A 20,514-nucleotide genomic window follows, 5' to 3' on the forward strand; every position below is an offset into this window, starting at 1 on the left:
CTAGAGCTGTTCTTAGTGTGGCTACCACAAAAGGGAGCTAATAAAGAGGCCTGTCCACCCCACTTGAGAAGCCCAGTGACTCACTGTGTACTAGCAGCATTTCTGTTGGGCAGATCTGAAAGCAGTGTCCTTCCTCTAGAAGTAGTTTCCCCTTTGAATCTCCTCTATGAGAAGATTTCAACAGGGTGTATAGAATTGTTGAATGGGAAATCAATTTGTTCTGTAGCCTTTCACCCAAATCATAATAGCAAGTTTCCGTTTGTTGGTATTTATTTTCTTTAATTCATCAGAGCAGAAGCATGCCCGATCAAATTAAGAGTTCTTCTCATCCTTGGCCAAGAATTATATTCAAGACAAGTTCTTTCCATCTGGTCACCAGTAACTTGAACCAGACACTGAGCCGAGTTGTACACAGGAACCAAGATGATTGAAGTTTTATTTTTTTTAAGCTGCTTATTTTAATGTCCTCTTTTATGGCCTTCCTACCTAGACGGTGATGTTTTTTCAGACATTTGGACTTCCTAAGGTCATTACTTAATTGTGTTCATGTTTTTATTTATTTGGATTGTTGGTGTGCAGCTTTCCTATGAATTTGTATGTGTTGTACATATTAAATGGGACTAACATAGCACTGATTTTATTATTTGTTTTGTTTTTTTAATTGTTGGGAAAATGATATGTTCTTCCCTTCAAACTATTTACATAGTTGTTTCTTATCATAGGTTATAAGCAAAGAACTGTGAAAGAATCATTATTAAGCTGTTTTGTTTTTGTGTCATCTTTCCTGGCTAAAGTAGATACAGAAAATTTCTCACCAAGACCCTTATTTCATGCAGTTTTCACTTTTGGAAAGCAAATGGACTAAGGGAATTTGGCTTTTTGGTAAATATAAATGTCCCTTTGACCTCAGAGGAGACCCTGTGCCTACTCCCTTTCTCTAAGGTAGTGGTTAGCTGTCAGTTGTGTTTAGAGACTGCGTCATGGTGAAAATGAAGGCTGTTTCATGCCTCATCTTTCTCCATCTGAGCCAGTTAGAGCCCGGTTAGTTGCTGAGTCTTTGAGATGTGACCACAGGTTTGAGAGGAGAATCAACTTACCTTTTGTGGCTACATTCCAGGCTCTTGGCCAATGCACATTGCAAGGCAGCCCACTGCCTCTGCTAAAAATAAAGACCTGACTAGAGATACTGCTCTGGTGTATGTACAGTACTTACTGTTCCACAGCAATGTTAATAATAATATTTTAGAATGCTAGAGTTGCTAGTCTAAAGCAGTGATCTTAGACTGTTTTGAGTGTGATTCATAGTTGTTGTTAAGAACCATGGAGTCAGTTCAAACCCATAGCAACCCTGTATAGGGTTTCTAAGTAGCAGCTGGTGAGCCTGAACCACTGACCTTGTGATTCAAACGACATTGCAGTGCAGTGCATTAACCCACAGTGCCACACCAGAACTCCATAGTAGGAGATGATACATTTAAAATCATTATCTAGTTCATGCATGCCAATAAGCACACAAAGCTGAAACAGAAGTTTCACAAAACAAAATTTAACCTATATTGCCTGTCTGTGCCATTTTATTCCATGACACAATTTTGGATTCTGACCCACATTTTGAACGACACTCTTCTGACGGAATAGACACTTATTGCCTTTGTCCTCAGTAAATAAGCAAGCATAAGAAATCTGTTCATTTCACTTCCGCTTGCTCCAATGAGAGAGAGCATGGGGGAGTGGAAGTCAGAGGACGTGGGGCCAGGAGATCTAAGTGCCAAGCCTGAGCTTTGCTACTTATTAGCCAGATGATCTTAACATGGAGTCAGAAATGTGAGAGTTGCTAAAAGCTTAAGAATCATTTTATTCCATCTTTTAAACTTACATTGTTGTTGTTGTAAAGTGCCTCGAGTACGTTCCTACCCATAGTGACCTTGTATAGGGTTTCCGAGGAGCAGCTGGTGAACTTGAACCGCCGATCTCACAGTTCAAACAGCTTTGTAGGCTGGTGCATTAACCCACAGTGTCACACCAGGACTCCTTAAACTTACATTAAGAACATTGAAATCTGATACAGTGTTGTATTGTGAGTGAGTATAGCACTGGGTTAAAAGCAATGACTACAGCCGTCCACGCGAGTGGTGTGGGCTAATGCACTGGACTGCAAATTCTGTTTGAACTACAAGGTCACTGGTTCAAGCTGCGCCTTGGAAACTATATAGAGTTGCTATGGGTTGAAACTGACTCTATGGCACTTAACAACAAACAACTTAAGAATCAGTATTGTTCTCTGAGTCTGAGTTTCATCATCTGTAATAGAGAACTGATAATACCCATTGAAGAGGAATAAAAGGATATTTTGCTCACCTCTTGGGCTCTATCCTTTTAGACAGAGAAAAATAGGTGTTCTTTATTTTTTTATTTAGAGAACTCTAGTGTTCTCTAAAGGAGCTCTGGTAGCATAGTGATTACGAATCGAGCTGCGAACCACAAGGTCAGCAGTTTGAAACTACTAGCTGCTCCGCGGGAGAAAGATGAGGTGTTCTGCTCCTGTAAAGATTAACAGCTTCGGAAACCCTGTGCAGGTTCGCTCTGAGTCGGAACCAATTCCACGGAACATAACCACCAACCACCACCACTGTTCTCTGAAGGACCCCAGTAGCATAGTGGGTTACGAGTTGGACTGCTAACCACAAGATCAGCAGTTTGAATCTGCTGCTCTGTGGGAGAAAGATGAGGCTTTCTGCTCCTGTAAAGATTGACAGCTTTGTAGACTATACAGGGTCACTGTAACTTGGAACCAACTTGACAGCACACCACCACCACCGCCACTGTTCTCTAAAGGAGCCTTGGTAGCATAGTCCATACAAGTTGGACTGCCAGCCACAAACAGAGTCAGCAGTTTGAATCTACCAGCCACTCGACATGAGAAAGATGAGGCTTTCTGCTTCCATAAGATTTGCTGTCTCGGAAACTCTATACAGGGTTGCTATGAATTGGAACCAACTAAACAGCACACAGCCACCACCACCACCACCTAGGTATCTCAGAAATAAGTTTCCTGAGACTCAGAACTGGGGTTTAATCCTAGTTGGGAGCCCTTTTTCATGTTAGATGTTGCAATCTCAGTTTTTCCTTGTAAAATACAGTGAGGTGGGGGAGAGGGGTGCAGAGTAGGGTGATCTTGTCTGTTCTTTCCTCTTGTAAGGGATTAGCAATAATATCTGTAAGTGCCCAAAACAATGCCTGACACTTAATTGCTCACTGAATGATATGTTATGAGTTATAGAAATCTCGAAACCAAAAATACATTCAAGAAGTCAGTTAGGTGTGGGTCTGTGTCCAGGACTCTGGCAGTGAAGAGGCAGTGTACAGAGGAGGAAGTCAGGAGTCATCATCTTACCTAACAGGACTATGGATAGTTCTAGGTTGTAAGTTTGGGGGTCAGTAGTAGTGGCAAGAGGGTTGAGCCAGGTGTAAAGTGCTTGTGGGTGAGATGAGATGAGGGGTATTAGTGATGGGGGCTCTGAGAGTCACTAACCGAAACAGGTGAGCTGTGGGACCCTTCTCTATGCGCAGCAGTCTTGAGAATGGCAGAGGGCCCCACCCAGTGAGGGAAGATTCCTCCCAGTTCCTCCTTCATGCTCTAGCTGCTCTCCTTGTTGTTACTTGTTAAGTACCGTCAGTTGGCTTCAATTCATAGCAACCTTGTATACGTTTCCAAGGAGTGGCTGATGGGTTTGAACCACCGACCTTGCAGTCAGCAGTCCACTGCTGATCCCATAGCCCCACACTAGAACCCTGCTGCTTTCTCTAGAGAACCTAATTTGTAATACAATTCCAGAAAGATTTTTCTTTTGAGCTCCCTGGGCTGTGCAAATGGGAGTACTGGTGTGGCGCCATGGGGTAAGCACTGGCCGCAAAGTTGGTTGAACCACGAGGTCGGCAGTTCAAACTCACCAGTTGCTCCTTGGAAACCCTATACAGGGTCAACAGCATTTAACAACAGCAACAATTAGCTGAAAGGTTTGAGGTTTGAACCCACCCAGATGTGTCTCAGAAGACAGACCTGGTGATCTACTTCCACATGGAAGCAGTCTGAACACCCTGTGGAGCACAGTTCTACTTTGTATGCTTGGGACTGCCATGAGCCTTAACAGGCTGGACAGCAGCAACTTAACAATTTTTCTTTAAAGTGTGTTCTTTAAAAGAAACTAACCGCCACTAGATGGCCCTGCTCTGCTGACTGTACCAATTATGATGATTTTTAAAATTCTTTTCAAATGATAGGCCACTAATGGGCTAGTTTGAAATATTAAAAAGTAAAATATGATGCATAACCTATTCTAGCATTTCATTATAGAAAGAAATAAACAATAAAAAGTTAAAATTCAAAATCTTTGTATTTTGTAAGTTTAGTCTATGCTTTAGAAGAAGGCTCAAGTTTTGAGATGTTGTTGTTAAGTGCCGTTGAGACTTCAAGTATCAGGCTTCCAAGTAGTGGCTGATGATTGAACCGCTGCTGTCGCAGTTAGCAGTCTACCTACCACACCAGGACTCCATACATAATGGTTAATGGTCTTTGTTCATATGTGAGTGATGTCAAAATTTGACTCTCATGTACAAATGTTTCATTTGATTTATTTTGTAAGATTTTTGGAATGTTGTTTCCTAGTGACTGGTTTAAAGAAAACAGTAGTGGTGGTAGTTGTGTACTGTCCAGTTGGTTCCAACTTCTGTCCATCTTGGATAGGGTTTCTGAGGCTGCAGATCTTTATGGAAGCAGAAAGCTGGTAGATTTGAACTGCTCTCAGGGCTCCTTAAAGAAGAGAGCAGTCCACCCTAAAGCAAGAATCTCTTTTGTTTCTTTCTTAACCACTACTTGAAATTTCATCTCTTTGAAAATTGGGGGTCACGTTTCTTGCAGGATGTAATGTTGCTTCCAAACAAGTGTGTCTAATTATTTCTCCATATCAGTGTGCTAATTACATGCGTACACATTCCTGTGTGTGTTAGATGGACAACTGCGGGTGCAGATAAGTGAATGGGGCAGACTGGTCACTGACTAGGCATTGTTGAGGAAGCTCAGAAGAGGCGGGGAGATTGTCCACATACCACGGAACCCAGTCTTCTCTAACTCACCCGTTTGTAACAGAAGGCTGCCTCCCTGTTACCCTCCAGTCCCTCCACCACCACCACCACCACCACCACCCCTGCAAAAAAAAAAAAAGAATTAGACTAGGCCTGTCAGACAGTGTTATTGCTCCCATCTCTCCCCCTCCCTGACTCATGGCTTGGTTAGACAATCAGCATCTCATAGTAGCGGCCGTAAAAGGGTATAGCAGAGCACAGTGTATGTTCTCCTTCGTTTGGGTACAGCAGTTGATGATAAATCGCTTTGTTGATAAACTGCAACTCTAAGGTTTATAGACCCTAGTTTTAGCCACTAAAGACCGACCCTTCCATTACCACAACGAGAAGGAATTCTTAATAAAGTTTTGTTGACCTGGTGTAATCATTTACTAGTAAGAGTTTAAACAAGGCCTGGTAGAATTCCTGCCCTGCTCGACAGTTGACAAGATGCCCCCCCTTTGGAACACATGGGGTCCTAGCTTGCTGTGCTCTGGGTTATCGAGGCCATTATGTTACCAGGCAAGTGGCCTAATGTCAGTGTAGATGCTTTGGGTTTGGGTCATTCAACAACAAATATTTTGTAACAGAGTGGTTGCTGATTTCATTGCTCTAAAGCCTGAAGCGCAGCGTTTTCTCATTGTGTCTTCATAGTCATGATGAGGACTTCCCTGGAGCAGTCTTTGTGAGGAATCTATGTGCTGGGCTGCTGGCCCTCATCCCTACCCATTCTGGTAGGCTCAGGGTTTGCAAGAAAGCACCGGGGAATCCTGGACTAGTACATAAGGGACTTGGAAAAAACATAAATATTCGTAGTATTTTATTAAAGTTTATATCCCAGTATTAATCTGCCCCTTTCCTCCATTTTTTTAAGAACCAGAAGCCTCATACATAGGACTTTTTTAATGAAATATATTAAAACATTACTGTTGTTAAAATGTGATCAAAGCTAATTAGTCATGACAGTAAATTTCAAATATAAGAAAACTGTCCCATAATGTTTTAATTTAGCATGTTATGGTAAAAAGCTTTAGCTGAATGCTACTTTGTATTATATTTCCCCCAAAGAGTTCCTTTAAAAGCAAAGAAAAACAAAAACCCCAGCAGAAACATTGTTCTGGAAAAAAAAAAAATCCAGGTCATTTTGGACACGTATAAATGTACCAATAATGCGTGCAGCATATATGTGCCTTGTATTATAGCTAATAGAGTGGCTCTGATGGACCGAGTGACTGAATTCTTCTATATTACAACTAAGACTTTAATCTCTACCTACTTGATTGACCATCTTCCTTGTCCCTCCCTGACCCCCATGCCCTACCCATGTCTGAAGGGCGAGATTTTATCAGGCAGACAGTTATGAAAGCTGGCCCTGTCTGTCTTTAGCCGTGGTGGTTGTGAGTCAGAACTTGGCCAGGACAGTGCCTTCTCATCAAGACCACAGCTCAAGCAAATAAAGTCAGTGGACAACAACAAGGAATTCACTTTGGCATCCCTTTCTTTAATGCTGCTAGTAGATTTCAATCTGATTGGGTCAGTTAATAGACCTATATTTATTGAGCTTCGTGCAAGAATTTGACTGCACTTGCCTGTCATTTAATATCCATTTTACAGATGAGTAAGTAAACTGACGTTTAGAGAGTCTGGCTGAAGCTATGAGTTAGTAAACAGAGGCACTAACACTTGAAATTAGGCCTGTCAGACTCTAAACCTGTGCTCTTAGACACTGTAGTGTTGTAGAGTTGCATTTTGCCAGCATTTAACCTGGGCATATTAAACCAGACTTGTGGATGACTCCTCTTTACCCACCCATGTTAAGCAAGCAGTGGATGTCATCAGGTTTGAAACAGAACAGAACACATTGTTGGCAAAGCTGTGGAAGAAATGTGTAAATAAATAATTTTTAGGGTTTTCTAATTGTGGTGCTGAAGAATGAGCACTAGATTGCAAGGTTGGTTTGAACCGTAAGGTCAGTGGTTCAAACTCACCAATTGCTCCTCGGAAACCCTATATAGGGTCACCGTGAGTCGGAACCAACTCTATGGCACTTAGCAACAACCATCGACAAACAAGTGAAAACCACCTAGACAGGTGGGTGGTGGCTGCTTCCTCTATGTCAAGAAGAAATGAAGGAATTCATGGAAAGCATCAGAAAAGCAGATTAGAGAGCAGTGAGAGGAACTGTGACTGGCTGTACAACCAGAACAGGCAATGAGGATCCCGGTAGGCATTTTGAAGGATGACTTTTTATGTTTGTAGCGTTTATAGGAGCTCCACCGAGCTGCTTTATGGGACCTTTGCCTTCTAACAATCACCAATTGCTCACGAAATGAAAGAAACTAGGGGACAGCTATAAAAGCCATCTATTTAGTTGTTCTCAAGTTGAGAGATTTTTGTGGAGATATGCAAGGGTAGCAAATACCCTTAGGATTCTTTCTTTCTCTTATAGCATATTTTTGATTGTTTGAAAGTTAATTGTAACCTAAGTTATATCATTCTTCTCCCCCTTTCATAGGGTTTCCTGAAGAATGAGAAGGACAATGCCTTGCTGTCTGCCATCGAAGAGTCCCGGAAGAGGGTAAGAAAATGAAGCAAATTGCACATGTGTACAGTTGTGAGGGCAGCACTGTGTACCACGGAAATACAAGCTCTGGAAGCAGGAGTCTGTGTCCCAAACCCAGCTCTGTCACCAGAGGAGCTCTACAAGAACCACTCTTGAGGTTCTTGTAACTGTACATGTGTGTCAAAATGCACCTGAGACTACTAACTATTAACTAGAAGTTCTGAGCCAGAAAATTCTGTGGTGTCAGTTGTTAGAGTATAAATGGTATTTTGGTTTCTGCTGATTGAGCAGTTCTGAAAAACAGTGCTAATTGCTGTGATCATTTATAATCTTCCTTTTTTCATACAGTGTGATATTCTGTAACATCTTTCATATTAATGATTTCTCCAAATGAAACAAAAGTACCACTGTACTCAAAAAGATGTTAAATAGGTCAGCCAAAGTAGCAGTTAAAAGTGCAACAAGCATTTCCTCAAGATGCTCAAAGGTAGTTTTACTAACAGGGGAGTTAACTTCATCTGTTTCTGACAAGGATCAAAAGGTCGAACCATTTTCAGAATATTCCAAAGAAATCTTCAGGCCTCTCAGGATTTGGGGGAGGGAGGAGAAAGGTTAGTGATCTGCTATTGGTTCTGAAATGCAGCTTTTCCCAGAGGGAAGAAGAAAGGGCTAAAGCATTCTGCCAGCAGTGGTTCCCTCTGTAAATGATGGTAGGTTAAAGAGGGCCCTCTGTTTTGCTGCATACAGAACCAGTTATTTATTTATGCAGTTTAAAAAAGAATGAAGTGTACAGTTTAATAATTTGTACTACTTCTCAATGGGCTTTAATAAAATATTCTGAGAAGGTGAAAATGTCTCAGTGGTATTGGTGTGAGAGAGGGCAGCAAGGGGCTTGCCAGTGCAGGTTTACATGGAATTATTTAAATGGCTGATATGTTTAATAATCAAAGTAGAACTCCCTAAAATTTATGTTAATTCTGTTTTTGGCAATAATACCTTTTCCTAGAAATACAGAAATTTTTACTTGTTGATTCAGACTTGAATTTTTTTTGTTTAGTTCTTTTTTTTTGGTGGATACTTTGGTTTGCATACTCTCCAAAATGTCCTCACCTCTTGTCAAGGACCAGTGAAATGAAATTGGGATTGTCAGGTGCCCCTGAGTCTTATGAATCCATTTACCCTACAGGCTGTGTTTCTGGAGTTGGCAGTCACTGAACATTGTGCCACATACTAAGACTAGTTATGCAGTCAGCCAGATCGTTTAACTCACCTACCACAATGCAAAATATGTGCAAATGTGTTTGTGAAGAGAGACATGCCAGGTCAGAGCCGGCCTTGGGGGCACCTCTGACCTGGCTGGACACAAGGACTGCTGCTGGGCAGAAACATTTACAAACAAAAGGTGAGCAGCCTCCTGGCATTTTGGTGGCGATTTCATGTTTGAATAACTTGCCAATATCCTTGTTGAAGTGCCAGGAAAACAGGCAAACAAGCTACAGAACCAGACGCGTGTTCTGTCTGTTCCCATTTGGTGCATCCCAGCAAAAAGACGACAACAACAAAACAAAAGCAAAAAACCCAGGACAATGCAGAGTCTCTCAAAGCCACCAACAGCTCAGTTATCATCTGGTGTGAAGTCAAAGTATACTGCCCTCTTCCCTTAGGAAAATGGGTTCAAGTGCACCCCACTTGTTCTTTATTCAGTAGCCCAGTCTCTCCCTGCCTTCCTTTCTGAACTGTGTTCAAAGGGAAATATTTTCCACACTTAACAGTAACGTGAGAGATTCAGATTTAATTTCTAATGGCTTCTGCACTGCCTTGCCATTTCCTGTGGTTTGTCTTTCTACTCCCAGGCACCTGCCTGCCTTTTAATTTGGTGACCTCTGGTGGCCAGCCAGTTGATCCCTTTCTCTCTTCCCTTGGGTGTTTTTCCTTCTTGTCACTGTTCATCCCTAGCTTCACCTGGCCTCAAGCCTTCGCTGTCTTTCTTTCTTTTAGTTCTGAGTTGAGTACCTCTGTTGTCTCCTTTAGTTGACATTCTTCTTTGCACCTAATCCCCAGTCTTTTAGATGTGAGTATAAAAGGAATAGGTTGAAATAGGGCAGATGGGTGACTGATCATCCTTGATTAAGGCACAAATTGGATATTCCATTATCTCTAATGTAATTAAGGTAAGCTGGAGGGGTGGCATGGTCAAGGGAAGAGAATTTGAATGTCGGGCCATTTATTTTACACTGATGATGAATGGAGCTACAGTGCTGTTCGTTCAGGTTGTGGAGCTGTTCCTAATTCAGTAGCCTGGCCTACTGCTTCCATATAGCTCAGGGTTTGGAGCCCAGAAAGCTGTCAATTTTCAAAGTACTTCCTGTGTTTGCAAAGCAGGGGTTCTTGGCTGGCAGGTGTGTAACCTAATTAACAGGGGGTCATTAATTCCCACTGTTGTTGTTCTGACCCTTTAAGGATGCCGAAGTCTCCCCAGTGTCCTCATCAGCAGTTTCTCTGGGTGCTGTATTGTCTTTGGGCTTCCATTGCCTTTGCTGCTCTGCCATTCTTTATTAGCCAGAGGACTTGTCCTTAAGTCTTAAGACTTAAGAAAAAGTCTTGTGACACAAATTAAGTGCCCACCTTTGTGGTCGATGCCACAGCTTAGTCTATGCCTCACTTCCTGATGCAAGTTCCAACAGTTGTCTGTTATGTTGGTCCTTTCCCATCTGTGTAGTTCTCCCACCTGGTGCTTGTGCCAAGGATGCTTAGTGGTGCAGTGGCTAAGTGCTCAGTTGTTAACTGAAGGTCAGCAGTTTGAACCCACTAGACCCTCTGTGGGAGAAAAGTGTGGCAACCCTATGGGACAGTCCTATAGAGTCGCTATGAGTCAGAATTGACTAATGACAGTGGTTTTGTTGTGCCATATGGGCCTCCAGTTTTCTTTGCTGGGAGAGGTTCAAGACTGTGGAGGCAGTTAGTTTGACCACTGAGTAAGAAATGTTGTAGCAGAAATTGTGGTTTATTTGTGTACTATTTTCTGGGTAACTTCTAGGAAAATTTAGTCCACATTTCTGTTGTCTATTCAAATGCATAGCTTGTGTGTTTCACTGCTGTGAACAAGAAGCCAGCATTTTTTCTCTGGGAGTTCTGGTGTGGCGCTGTAGGATAATGTGCTGGACTGTAAGGTCAGTTTGAACCGTAAGGTCAGCGTTTCGAACCCACCAGCCACTCCTTGGAAATCCTGTACAGGGTTGCTGTGGGTTGGAACCGACTCCACAGCGCTTAATAACAGCAATTTTCATCCCAGGCTAACTGACTGAAATGGTTCATTCTCACTCGTAATGAGCAGAACACCAAGTGGGTGTCTGTTTTTAAAGTTTGTAATTGTTGTATTTTCCATGTCTCTTTGGGATATATATTAGAAAAGGGATCAGTTAATAGATGAATTGAAATCAGACTTGCAGCCTGATACTTTTTTGTGTTTCCTCCCCACCCCCCCAGCATTGCAATAAATATTGATCTAAATGCAAACATCCCATTTTCAGGAAAATATATGTGTTTTTTGTAGCAGTTCCCCAAAGCTCATGTATGTGGATATTATCAGTATAAATGATCTGTATTGCCAAAAACAAAGCAAGCATTACTAATACCCATTCCCTTGGTGCTGCCTAATTAGATGCCAATCTGATAGTAAATGAAATGACTTTTTAAAAAGTGGGTTTCAGCTGTTGGAAAACCTAGCCTGCCAATTAAAGAATAGTGGGATCTGAATGGTCACGATTTAGCATAGCTCTGCATGTGGCTTTAATTCTTCCTCAGAGGTTTGTGCTTTAACCCATTCTACCTTTTGTCCCTTTCTTTCTTTTGACAGCTACCTGCAGTAGTTGTCACCAGTAGATGGTAATCCAAGGCAAGGTTTGACCATTAGGAAACCTAATCCCAGAAGTGTCTTCTTTCCTTGATTTGCTTCCTCTTATGAAAATATTAATATTTCTTTAAAAAGTAATAAAATCACTGGAGAACCTTTGTCTTTTTTTTAAATCTTAGATGCTTATTACATCTTAAGATACCACTAATTTTATGTCATTTTATTTACTACAGTATGGAAAAAATACTGTAATTTAAACTGTCACATGCTATTAGTTGGACTTATGCAGCCTCATTTCAAGGGTTTGAAAAAGATGCTTATTTTAGAATTGATGAAACAGTTCATATTGTGGACAGTTGTCACTAAAGTCTTGAAGCATAATTTGCCTGAGTTTACTTAGGAGTGGTGAAGGTGTGAGGCTTTTGCTTTCAGTTGGGCTTTACAGGAACTGTGCCCTCAGATGTTTCTCACGCGATCATTGCTCTGTTGCCTCTCACAGACCTTTGGCATGGCTGAGGAGTACCATCGAGAGTCAATGCTGGTCGAGTGGGAACAAGTGAAACAGCGAATTCTCCACACTCTGCTGGCGTCAGGAGAAGATGCCCTTGACTTTACTCAAGAAAGTGAAGTAAGTTGAATCCCAGAGATACATCACTATTAATAAAAATGCCAGGTCAGAGAATGCCTCTCTATTGACTACCATCAGTCGCTGCACAGTTGATTGCTGCCTGTTGAAACATCTCTTCACTTGACTTCCAGAATGCCTCCATTTTGAATCTCTTCCAATGTATCTGGCTGCTTCTGCTCTGTCTGTATTTCCTCACACTCGCTGACTCCTAGATGTTGTATTGTCCCGAGGCTCATCTCTCTCTTTTGTCTTTTTTTTCCTGTTAAATTTTATTTATTTTGTTGTTGCTACAAAGACTGATTATTGTGCCATGGATGGCCGCCTGAAAGCTTTACGAGCCTAGGCACTGTGCAACTAGAAGGCAGAACAGAAGCACTAAACGTATTCTTCAGCCAGTTAACTGGTAGCATGGCGCCTTTGTAGGATAAACACTGGGCTGGGAACCACAAGGTCAACTAAGTTGAGCCTACCAGCCTACTGCTCTGCAGGAGAAAGATGAGGCTTTCTACTGCCTCAGAAACACTGTACAGAATCACTAAGAGTTGGAACTGACTCAACAGCACTTAACAACAGAGTTAGCTGGGATATCCCATAGCATCATGACCCTTAACCTCCAAATCAAGGAGCCAATTCCGATGAGGTGTTCGGTTATACATAAGCAGCCTCAGCAGTTTTTCTTTTTGGTGTGTGCCATTGTTGTATATATATCACACAACTTTTCTCAATCAACTTACCGACAGTGATTACAGTAATCCACTGTGTAACCCTACTCTTAATTAATGCTATGTTTTCATCACGATTAGCCCCCTTTTACCCCCCTCACTACTACCCCTGGTAAGGAGCTCTGGTAGTGTAGTCATTACAAATCGGGCTGTGAACTTTAAGGTCAGCAGTTCCAAACTACCAGCTGTTCCACGGGAGGAAAATGAGGCGTTCTGCTCTTGTAAAGATATACAGCCTCGGAAACCCTGTACAGAGTCACTATGAGTCAGAACCGACTCCACGGCACATCACCACCACTATCCCTGGTGAAATCCTGATGTGATCCTGTAGGATAAGCACTTGACTGCTAACCATAAGGTTGGTTCTTTGATCCCACCAGTGGCTCCATGGAAAACCAGTACAGAGCCACTCTGAGTTGGAACTGACTCGACGGCACTTAACAAAAACTGGTATCACTAATGCACTGTAGTCTCTGTTCATCTCCCTTTTCTTGTCTTTATAAGTGAGGTCATACAGGATTTGTCCTTTTGTGATTGGCTGTTTCACTCAGCATAATGTCTTCAGTCTCCTTCCATACTGTAGCATGTATCAAGACTTCATTTCTCCTGCACATTGAGTAGTATTTCCTTGTGTGTATGTACTACATTTTGTTTGTCCATTCATCTGTTGATGGACATTTAGGTTGTCTCCACCTTTTGGTTATTGTAAATAGTGCTTCAATGAACACTGGTGTACACGGCTCTTTGAATCTCTGCTTTCTTGGGTACATATCTAGGAGTAGAATTGCTGGGTCACATGATAGATATGTTTTCAGGTTTCTGAGGAACTGCCACACTGTTTTCCATAGTGGTTGGACCATTTTGTTTTCCTGACAGCAATGGATAAATATTCCGTTTTCCCACATCCCTACCCAACATTTGTCATTTGCTTTTGCTTTTGCTTTTAGCCTTCCTTGTGGGACTGCGAGGGTCTCTCGCTGTAGTTTTGATTTGCATACTTCTGATGGCTAATGATGCTGAGCATCTTTTCATGTGGTTGGTGGCCATTTGAATGTCCTCTTTGGTGGAATATCTATTCAGGTCCATTGCCTGTTTTTAAATTTTTTTGGTAAGTAGTTTGTCAGCGTTTTTATTTATCTTTTACTTAATAGATTCTTGTCAGATATATTGTCTCCAGTGTTAATCTCCCAGTCTGTAGCTTTCTTTTCATATTCCTTGTGAAGTCTTTTGATGGGAAAAAGTTTTAAATTTTTATGAGGTCCTAACTTTTTCCTCTCTTAATCACTGTCCTTATGATCTTATCTAGGCTTGTGTCTTTAAATACTATTTATGTACTAAAAACTCTCAGGTTCGTATCTGCGCCCATGAACCACACACTTACACATCCTGTTGCCTTCTTGGCTTCACTGGCTGTCTAGCAGCTAGCCCAGGATCTCAGGTCAGCATGTCCAGAATTGAGTCATGATACCAAGCACCCTTCCCCTACTCTCCCCCTCCTCCCTCAGGCTTCTTTTCTTATAGAATTCCTCTCCTTTGTGAATGACACTACCAGTTTTTCACTTGCTCACATCAAAAGCCTTGGATTCGTTTTTGTCCTTTCCCCAGACATCTCACACCCAGTCTTTTCCACATGTTAGTAAATCCAGTTACCCCTAACCTCAAAGCGTACCTGCAATTCAGCTGCTAATCCCCACCTCCACTACTAGCACCCTGGTCCAAAATACCATCATCTCTTGCTCAAATTACTGAACTAGCCATTTAGTCAGCTGTGTGCATTATCTATTCCTGGTGTGAAACGTTAGGGTAAGCACTAAACTGCTAACCACAAGGTTGGCAATTCAAACCCACCCGCCACTCCTTGGAAACTCTATACAGGATCGCTGTGAGTCAGACCTGAATCAACAGACATGTCACATAGTACTCTAGACCTTGGTGACTGGTAACAACAAGTCTTTGTCATTTCAGAGTTTCTGTGGGTCAGGAATTTGGGGGCAGCTTAGCTGGGTAGTGCTGGCTTCTACTCTCATGAGGGTGTAGTCAGCCCTGGGATTGAGATCCCTGCTGCAGCACTGGTGGGCTGGGTGGGTGGGATTATTAGAAAGATTGTTGTTGTTAAGTACTGCTGAGTCAGTTCCAATTCATAGCAACCCTATATAGGGTTTCTGAGGAGCCGCTGGTTGGTTTGAACTGCCAACTTTGTCATTCGCAGTCCAGTGCTGATCTTAAAGCACCAGACCAGGAGTCCTTAGAAAGATTAGTGGTCAGGTAAAGCAACTGAACCAGATGGCCTTTCTTTACTGTTGTATGGGGGGAGAGGAGGGGAGATAGTTTTAGATAATTTGAAAGTAAAGATTTAAAATTATGGTACTATAAAATTGTAAAAGTAAACAGTTTCAAGATGGGTTTTCAAGTAATACGAGCATTGCATCTCAGTCTTTTCCTCAGCAGTTTGGTTCATGGATAGCAACCAATCTCTTTCCAGGTTAGGATGGGGAAAATCGAGGCTTACAGAGACCTGGACTATGCGGATGAGAGCCTGGACTATTGGCTTCCTGTCGCTGTGTTGAAGTCTGGGTCAAGAGTGGGTAACTGGGCAGTTTCTCCTGATTACAGGATAACTTCATGTATTTCGCATTTGCACATCTGCTCCTGATATGAAAACTATTTCTATTAAATTAGTCCCCAAATAAACGGAGTCATTTGTCTTAGGCAATTGCTCATTAAGGCCCTTACTCCACATTTCTTCGTCAAATGGAATGCAGCCCAAATCCGAATCTTTGGGAACGAAGAACTAACGGATAAACTCCTAGACCATTGTAGTGGTGGTTCCTTTTCAGTTCTCCATGAAGCTCGGAAAATAACTGGAACAGCTCGTGGTTTTATATGCTCCATGTTTTAAAATGGTGTTAATAGGTTGTGGTCTGTACTGGGATTTGGAGTTAATTAAAAAGTTGCTAATGAGATATTCTTTCTTGATGATTACTCTTTTCTTAAAAATAGACTAGTCTATTTAGTAGACTCTTCTTCCCTGCCCTAAAGAGGCCCCTTGGAAGAGGCATTTGCTATTCTCTATTGTGACACCTAGCAGGGCAGACAAGTGATACAAATGTTTCTCTTTTGGGGTTCTCCAGGGAATCACCCTCTTCTGGAATCTTGTAAGGTTTGTTGTTTGTTGGTGGTGGTTTGAAACTTTTCCCCAAAATATAACATATATATGGAAAAGTATACAAATCATAAGTGTACAGCTCACTGAGTTATCACAAACAGTACACACCCATGTAATCAGCACCCAGACAAAGGAATAGACCATTACCAGCACCCCGGTCATCCTCCTTGCGTCCCTTTCTATTCACTACCCCCTCACCCACAAAGGAACCACTTGAATGACTTTTGACATCAGAGATCCACTCTGCCTGTGTTTGACCACATACTCTTATTTCTGACTTCTTTCAATTAAGGTCTTTATAGTATGTAGTTGTTCTGATTCATAGCAACCCTGTATAGGGTTTCTGAGGAGCAGCTGGAAAGTTCAGACTGCTGACCTTGCAATTCAAATCGACCCTGTGGTCCAGTAATTTCAGTAGGCACTGCCAGATAGTTTTCTAAAACGATTGTATCCATGTACCCGCTTATCAGCAGTATGTAGAATCTATCCCTGCCACACTATTTTTAATTGTGTCATTCTAGTGGGTGTGGGGAATGTGTGTTTTTATAGATTTTTATCATAATAATAGAAAAGTAATATTATCTCCACTTGGTAGACATTTTTGCCCCCATCTTTATAGGTGACCACAGAATGTGAATCCTAGTGTGGCGCTGTGGGTTAATGCACCAGATGCAAAGCCATTTGAACTGTAAGGTTGGTGCTTCAAGCTCACCAGCTGATCCTCTGAAATCCTATACAGGGTCACTATGGGTCAGAACCAACTTGACGGCACTTCACAGCAACTACAACACAGAATGTGAAGGCCAGGAGACAGCTGGCCTTTGGAATTCAGCTGAAACCCCTCACTGCCCAGCATGCAACATAGCATGGAGGGTCTGGGTGTACTCTGCTTCACAGTGGCCAAATTTTAGCTAGGAGGTTTGCTTGTTTTCACACCATTGCCTGTCTTCCTCCTTTAAACATTATACTTCTTTTTTTTTTTTTTTTTCAGTAACATTCTGAGGAAATTAATTTCCCAAATTAACTATATGTTCCTTGATTAAAACTTGCCAGGAGCAGTTATTACCAATATCTCCCTGTTCTTCTGCCATGGGAAGTCTTAGGGGAAGGCCGTTTCTGGAAGCACCATATCCTAGTCCATTTTTACTTAAATGAAAATTGTGTTTAAAGTCTTGAGCCTTTCTTTATAATAATTATCCAAATTTGAACATTTTCCTTCAATGTATGATCAGCTCAAAATGATTTGAAGCCTCCTTTCTAACAGATGACTCTTTGGATCCCATCAACCTTATTCCTGGCAATTAGGTGCTCAGAAAAGAATATTTTACTTATCAAGCATACTTCTTTAAATTGTCTTCTATTGGTATCCAAAGATTTTTCTCCATTACTAGCAATAATTTATAAACAAAATGAAAACACTTTAAAAAGGATAGCTCCATCTTAAAATTTTTAGCATCAATTTAACCATTTATAGCCTTCCAAAGACTACCACCACAAATACTGCTAGCATGTACCAAGTGTATGCTCTGTGACAGGCACAGGGCTGGGTTCTTGGCATATGTCATCGACATTCCTTATGAGAGATCTGCAGGAGAGGCGTTTCACAGGGAAGAAACCCAGGCATGGGAACTCAGGCCTGCCTTCACCTTCTTTGGGCTCCTATAAAGAGGGTGGCACAGGTGCTGACCCAAGTGGACATAATTATCTCCTTTCCAGTATTAAGGTAGAATGTGTGTAAAAGCACAAAGTTCCCCACAGGCACTAGAATGGTTCCATTAAAACACACAGGAAATAGCAAGTGTGGCAGGGATATCTGTAGAATAATTCCCATTTCCTGGTAGGAGGGTACACTGATATACCCATTTTAGAAAAACATTTGGAAGGAGCTCTGGTAGCATAGTGGTTATGAATCGGGCTGCGAACCTTAAGGTCAGCGGTTCGAAACTACCAGCTGCTCCACGGAAGAAAGATGAGGCTTCTGCTCCCATAAAGATTTACAGCCTTGGAAACCCTGTACAGGGTTGCTATGGGTCGGAACCGACTCCACGGCATTTAACAACAACAACAACTAAAACTGAACATATACATGCATACTTTTATTGATTCTGACTCCTAGTGACCTTGTATAGAGTTTCTGAGGAGCAGCTAGTGAGTTTGAACTGCCAACCTTGTGGTTCAAACTGACCTTGCAGTCTAGTGTATTCTCCTACCTCATGAGATCAGCCTTGAGCTGACCTGAAGTTTGATAGGTTTCTATGCACCACTACTCCCACTGGTTTACACTGAGAATTGGTGAAATACAGTATTAGGTCAGGAGGCATCAGAATGAGAGACTATTCAGTGTTTCTCTTCAGCTTCTTTGGTGAGCCTTTTGTTTGCTTGACCAACTCATTTTCCAGATAATACAAGAAGACTTCAAACATTTGTCAAAAAATTCCATTATCTTTTCTTTTTGTTTTTCTGTGAACTTTTTTGAAACCCACTTATACATTAAAGGATTGCTCACTGATTATGTCTAACACCAACACAACTCTGGTGGCACAATGGTTAAGCACTTGGCTGCTAACTGAAAAGCTGATGGCTTGAACCCACCCTATGGGGTTCTACAGGAGAAAAACCTGGGGACTTGATCCCATGAAGATTATGGCCAATGAAGATTGCCTTATAAAATTAAGTGAGTAATTCTTTAATTAAAAAAAAATACAATCAAGAAAATTCTATGGAGTAGTTCTGCTCTGCCCTATAAGTCTGGGATCAAATCCATGACCCCCACCAACAATACCACCACAGCAACTAGGCTACACTGAGGTTAGATACACTGACGTCTAAACAGGGTTTTTCTAATGCATACCAAAGATTCCTAGGAGTATTGATGGACAGTTGGGTAGTTTCTAGTTCCTGTCTTTAAAAATAATATTGTTAGGAACATTATTGTCCATGACTTTTTGTGAATGTGTGTGTCCATATCTGTTTGGTACACCAGAGAGAGGAATTGCTGGATCATAAGGTACTGCAGTTACCAACTACAGCAAACAGCAGGAGCTGCAGAATAATGTGCTGGAGCACAAGGTCGGGTTGGACCAAAAGGTTGGCAGTTCAAACTCACCAGCCGCTTCTTGGAAACCCTATATAGGGTTGCTGTGAGTTGGAACCAACTAGACAGCACTTAACAACAACATTGTGAATCTTTGGTAAGAGTTTCATTCATCTTTAGCAGTGCTTTGCACAATTTGTTGTTGTTAAGTACTGTTGAGTCAGTTCCGACCCATAACCAACTCTGTATAGTGTTTCTGAGGAGTGGCTGGTGGGTTCGAACTGCCAATCTTGATGTTAGCAGCCCGGTGCTTATCCTACAGTGCCACCTAATGCTGTTGCTCTTAAGTGCCATTGAGTCGGTTTCGACTCATAGTGACTCTGTATAGGGTTTCCACGAAGCGACTGGTGAGCTTTAACCACCAACCTTGCAGTCCAGCACGTTTACCTGCAGTGCAATACTGTTATGTTGTTGTTGTTAACTACCTTCAAGTTGGTTCCAATTCACAGCGACCCTGTATAGGGTTTCCAAGGAGCAGCTGGTGGGTTTGAACTGCTGGCCTTAGGGAGTGCAGTCCATTGTTGATCCTACAGCGCCACACCAGGAGTCCAGACCGTGATGGTAGATGCTTAATAAAAGTATGCAACACTGGGGAAAAAAAAGTATTGCGGTCCCCTTTCATAGCTCTTCTACTGCATCGACCTATTTGGGGGACATCATCTACTCTGAGAAGATCTCTCAGCAGGAATACTTGTGCCCAAACCAAAATCCAAACCATTACCATCCAGTCGATTCTGATTATAATGACATTGTAGGACAGAAGAAAACTCCCCCAAAGGGTTTCCAAGACTATAAACCTTTACAGACACAGACTGCTACATCTTTCTCCCTTGGAGCTTCAGGCGAGTTTAAACCACTGACTTTTTGGCTAGCAGATGAGTGCTTAACCACTGCACCACCAGAGCTCTTCTGTCTGTTCCCAGAGGTTGCTATTTCTCCATATATCTACAGCCTCCTGGATGAACCCTAGGTTTTCCTCTCTGCCTCTTCCCTCCCATCTTATTTTATTTGCCTTTCTGGGTCCTGTTTTCCTGCTCTATCACTCCCTGCTCTGGCTCCATCAAGCAAGGCTGTGTGAGAAACTGGGAATGACATTCCCATACAGCATTCTGGCACCCACTTTCCAAGCTCTCAAGCAGCCCCCTGACTTGGGAATTCCAGCTGAGTATTGGCCCAGTCTGCTCAGGAATGTACCCAGACACATGTCCAGTTGATGGATAATCGACTTTATGTGTGGTGATGCAGAGGCTTGGCTAAGGGCAAATGAAGGAGAAGTACTTTCAAAAACAAGAGCATTAGGCAAAATTAATTTAAATGGAAATTTGAAGGTTGAAAACCAACTACTTTTTAAATGGATAATTTTAAAA

General features: G+C 41.9%; 1 protein-coding gene across 3 annotated transcripts in view; it reads left to right on the forward strand.

The window, feature by feature from the left end:
- NUP93 (nucleoporin 93kDa) overlaps nucleotides 1-20,514 on the forward strand; it is a 133,229-nt gene that overhangs the window by 84,830 nt on the left and 27,885 nt on the right. For all 3 annotated transcript variants that reach the window (XM_006863545.1, XM_006863544.1, XM_006863546.1), the window contains 2 exons: nucleotides 7,637-7,699; nucleotides 12,037-12,165. In XM_006863545.1, coding sequence (XP_006863607.1) covers nucleotides 7,637-7,699; nucleotides 12,037-12,165 — 192 coding nt within the window. The remainder of the gene's footprint in view (nucleotides 1-7,636; nucleotides 7,700-12,036; nucleotides 12,166-20,514) is intronic.

This window comes from Chrysochloris asiatica, unplaced genomic scaffold (assembly GCF_000296735.1).
Source record: "Chrysochloris asiatica unplaced genomic scaffold, ChrAsi1.0 scaffold00055, whole genome shotgun sequence".
NCBI classification, from domain to species: domain Eukaryota; kingdom Metazoa; phylum Chordata; class Mammalia; order Afrosoricida; family Chrysochloridae; genus Chrysochloris; species Chrysochloris asiatica.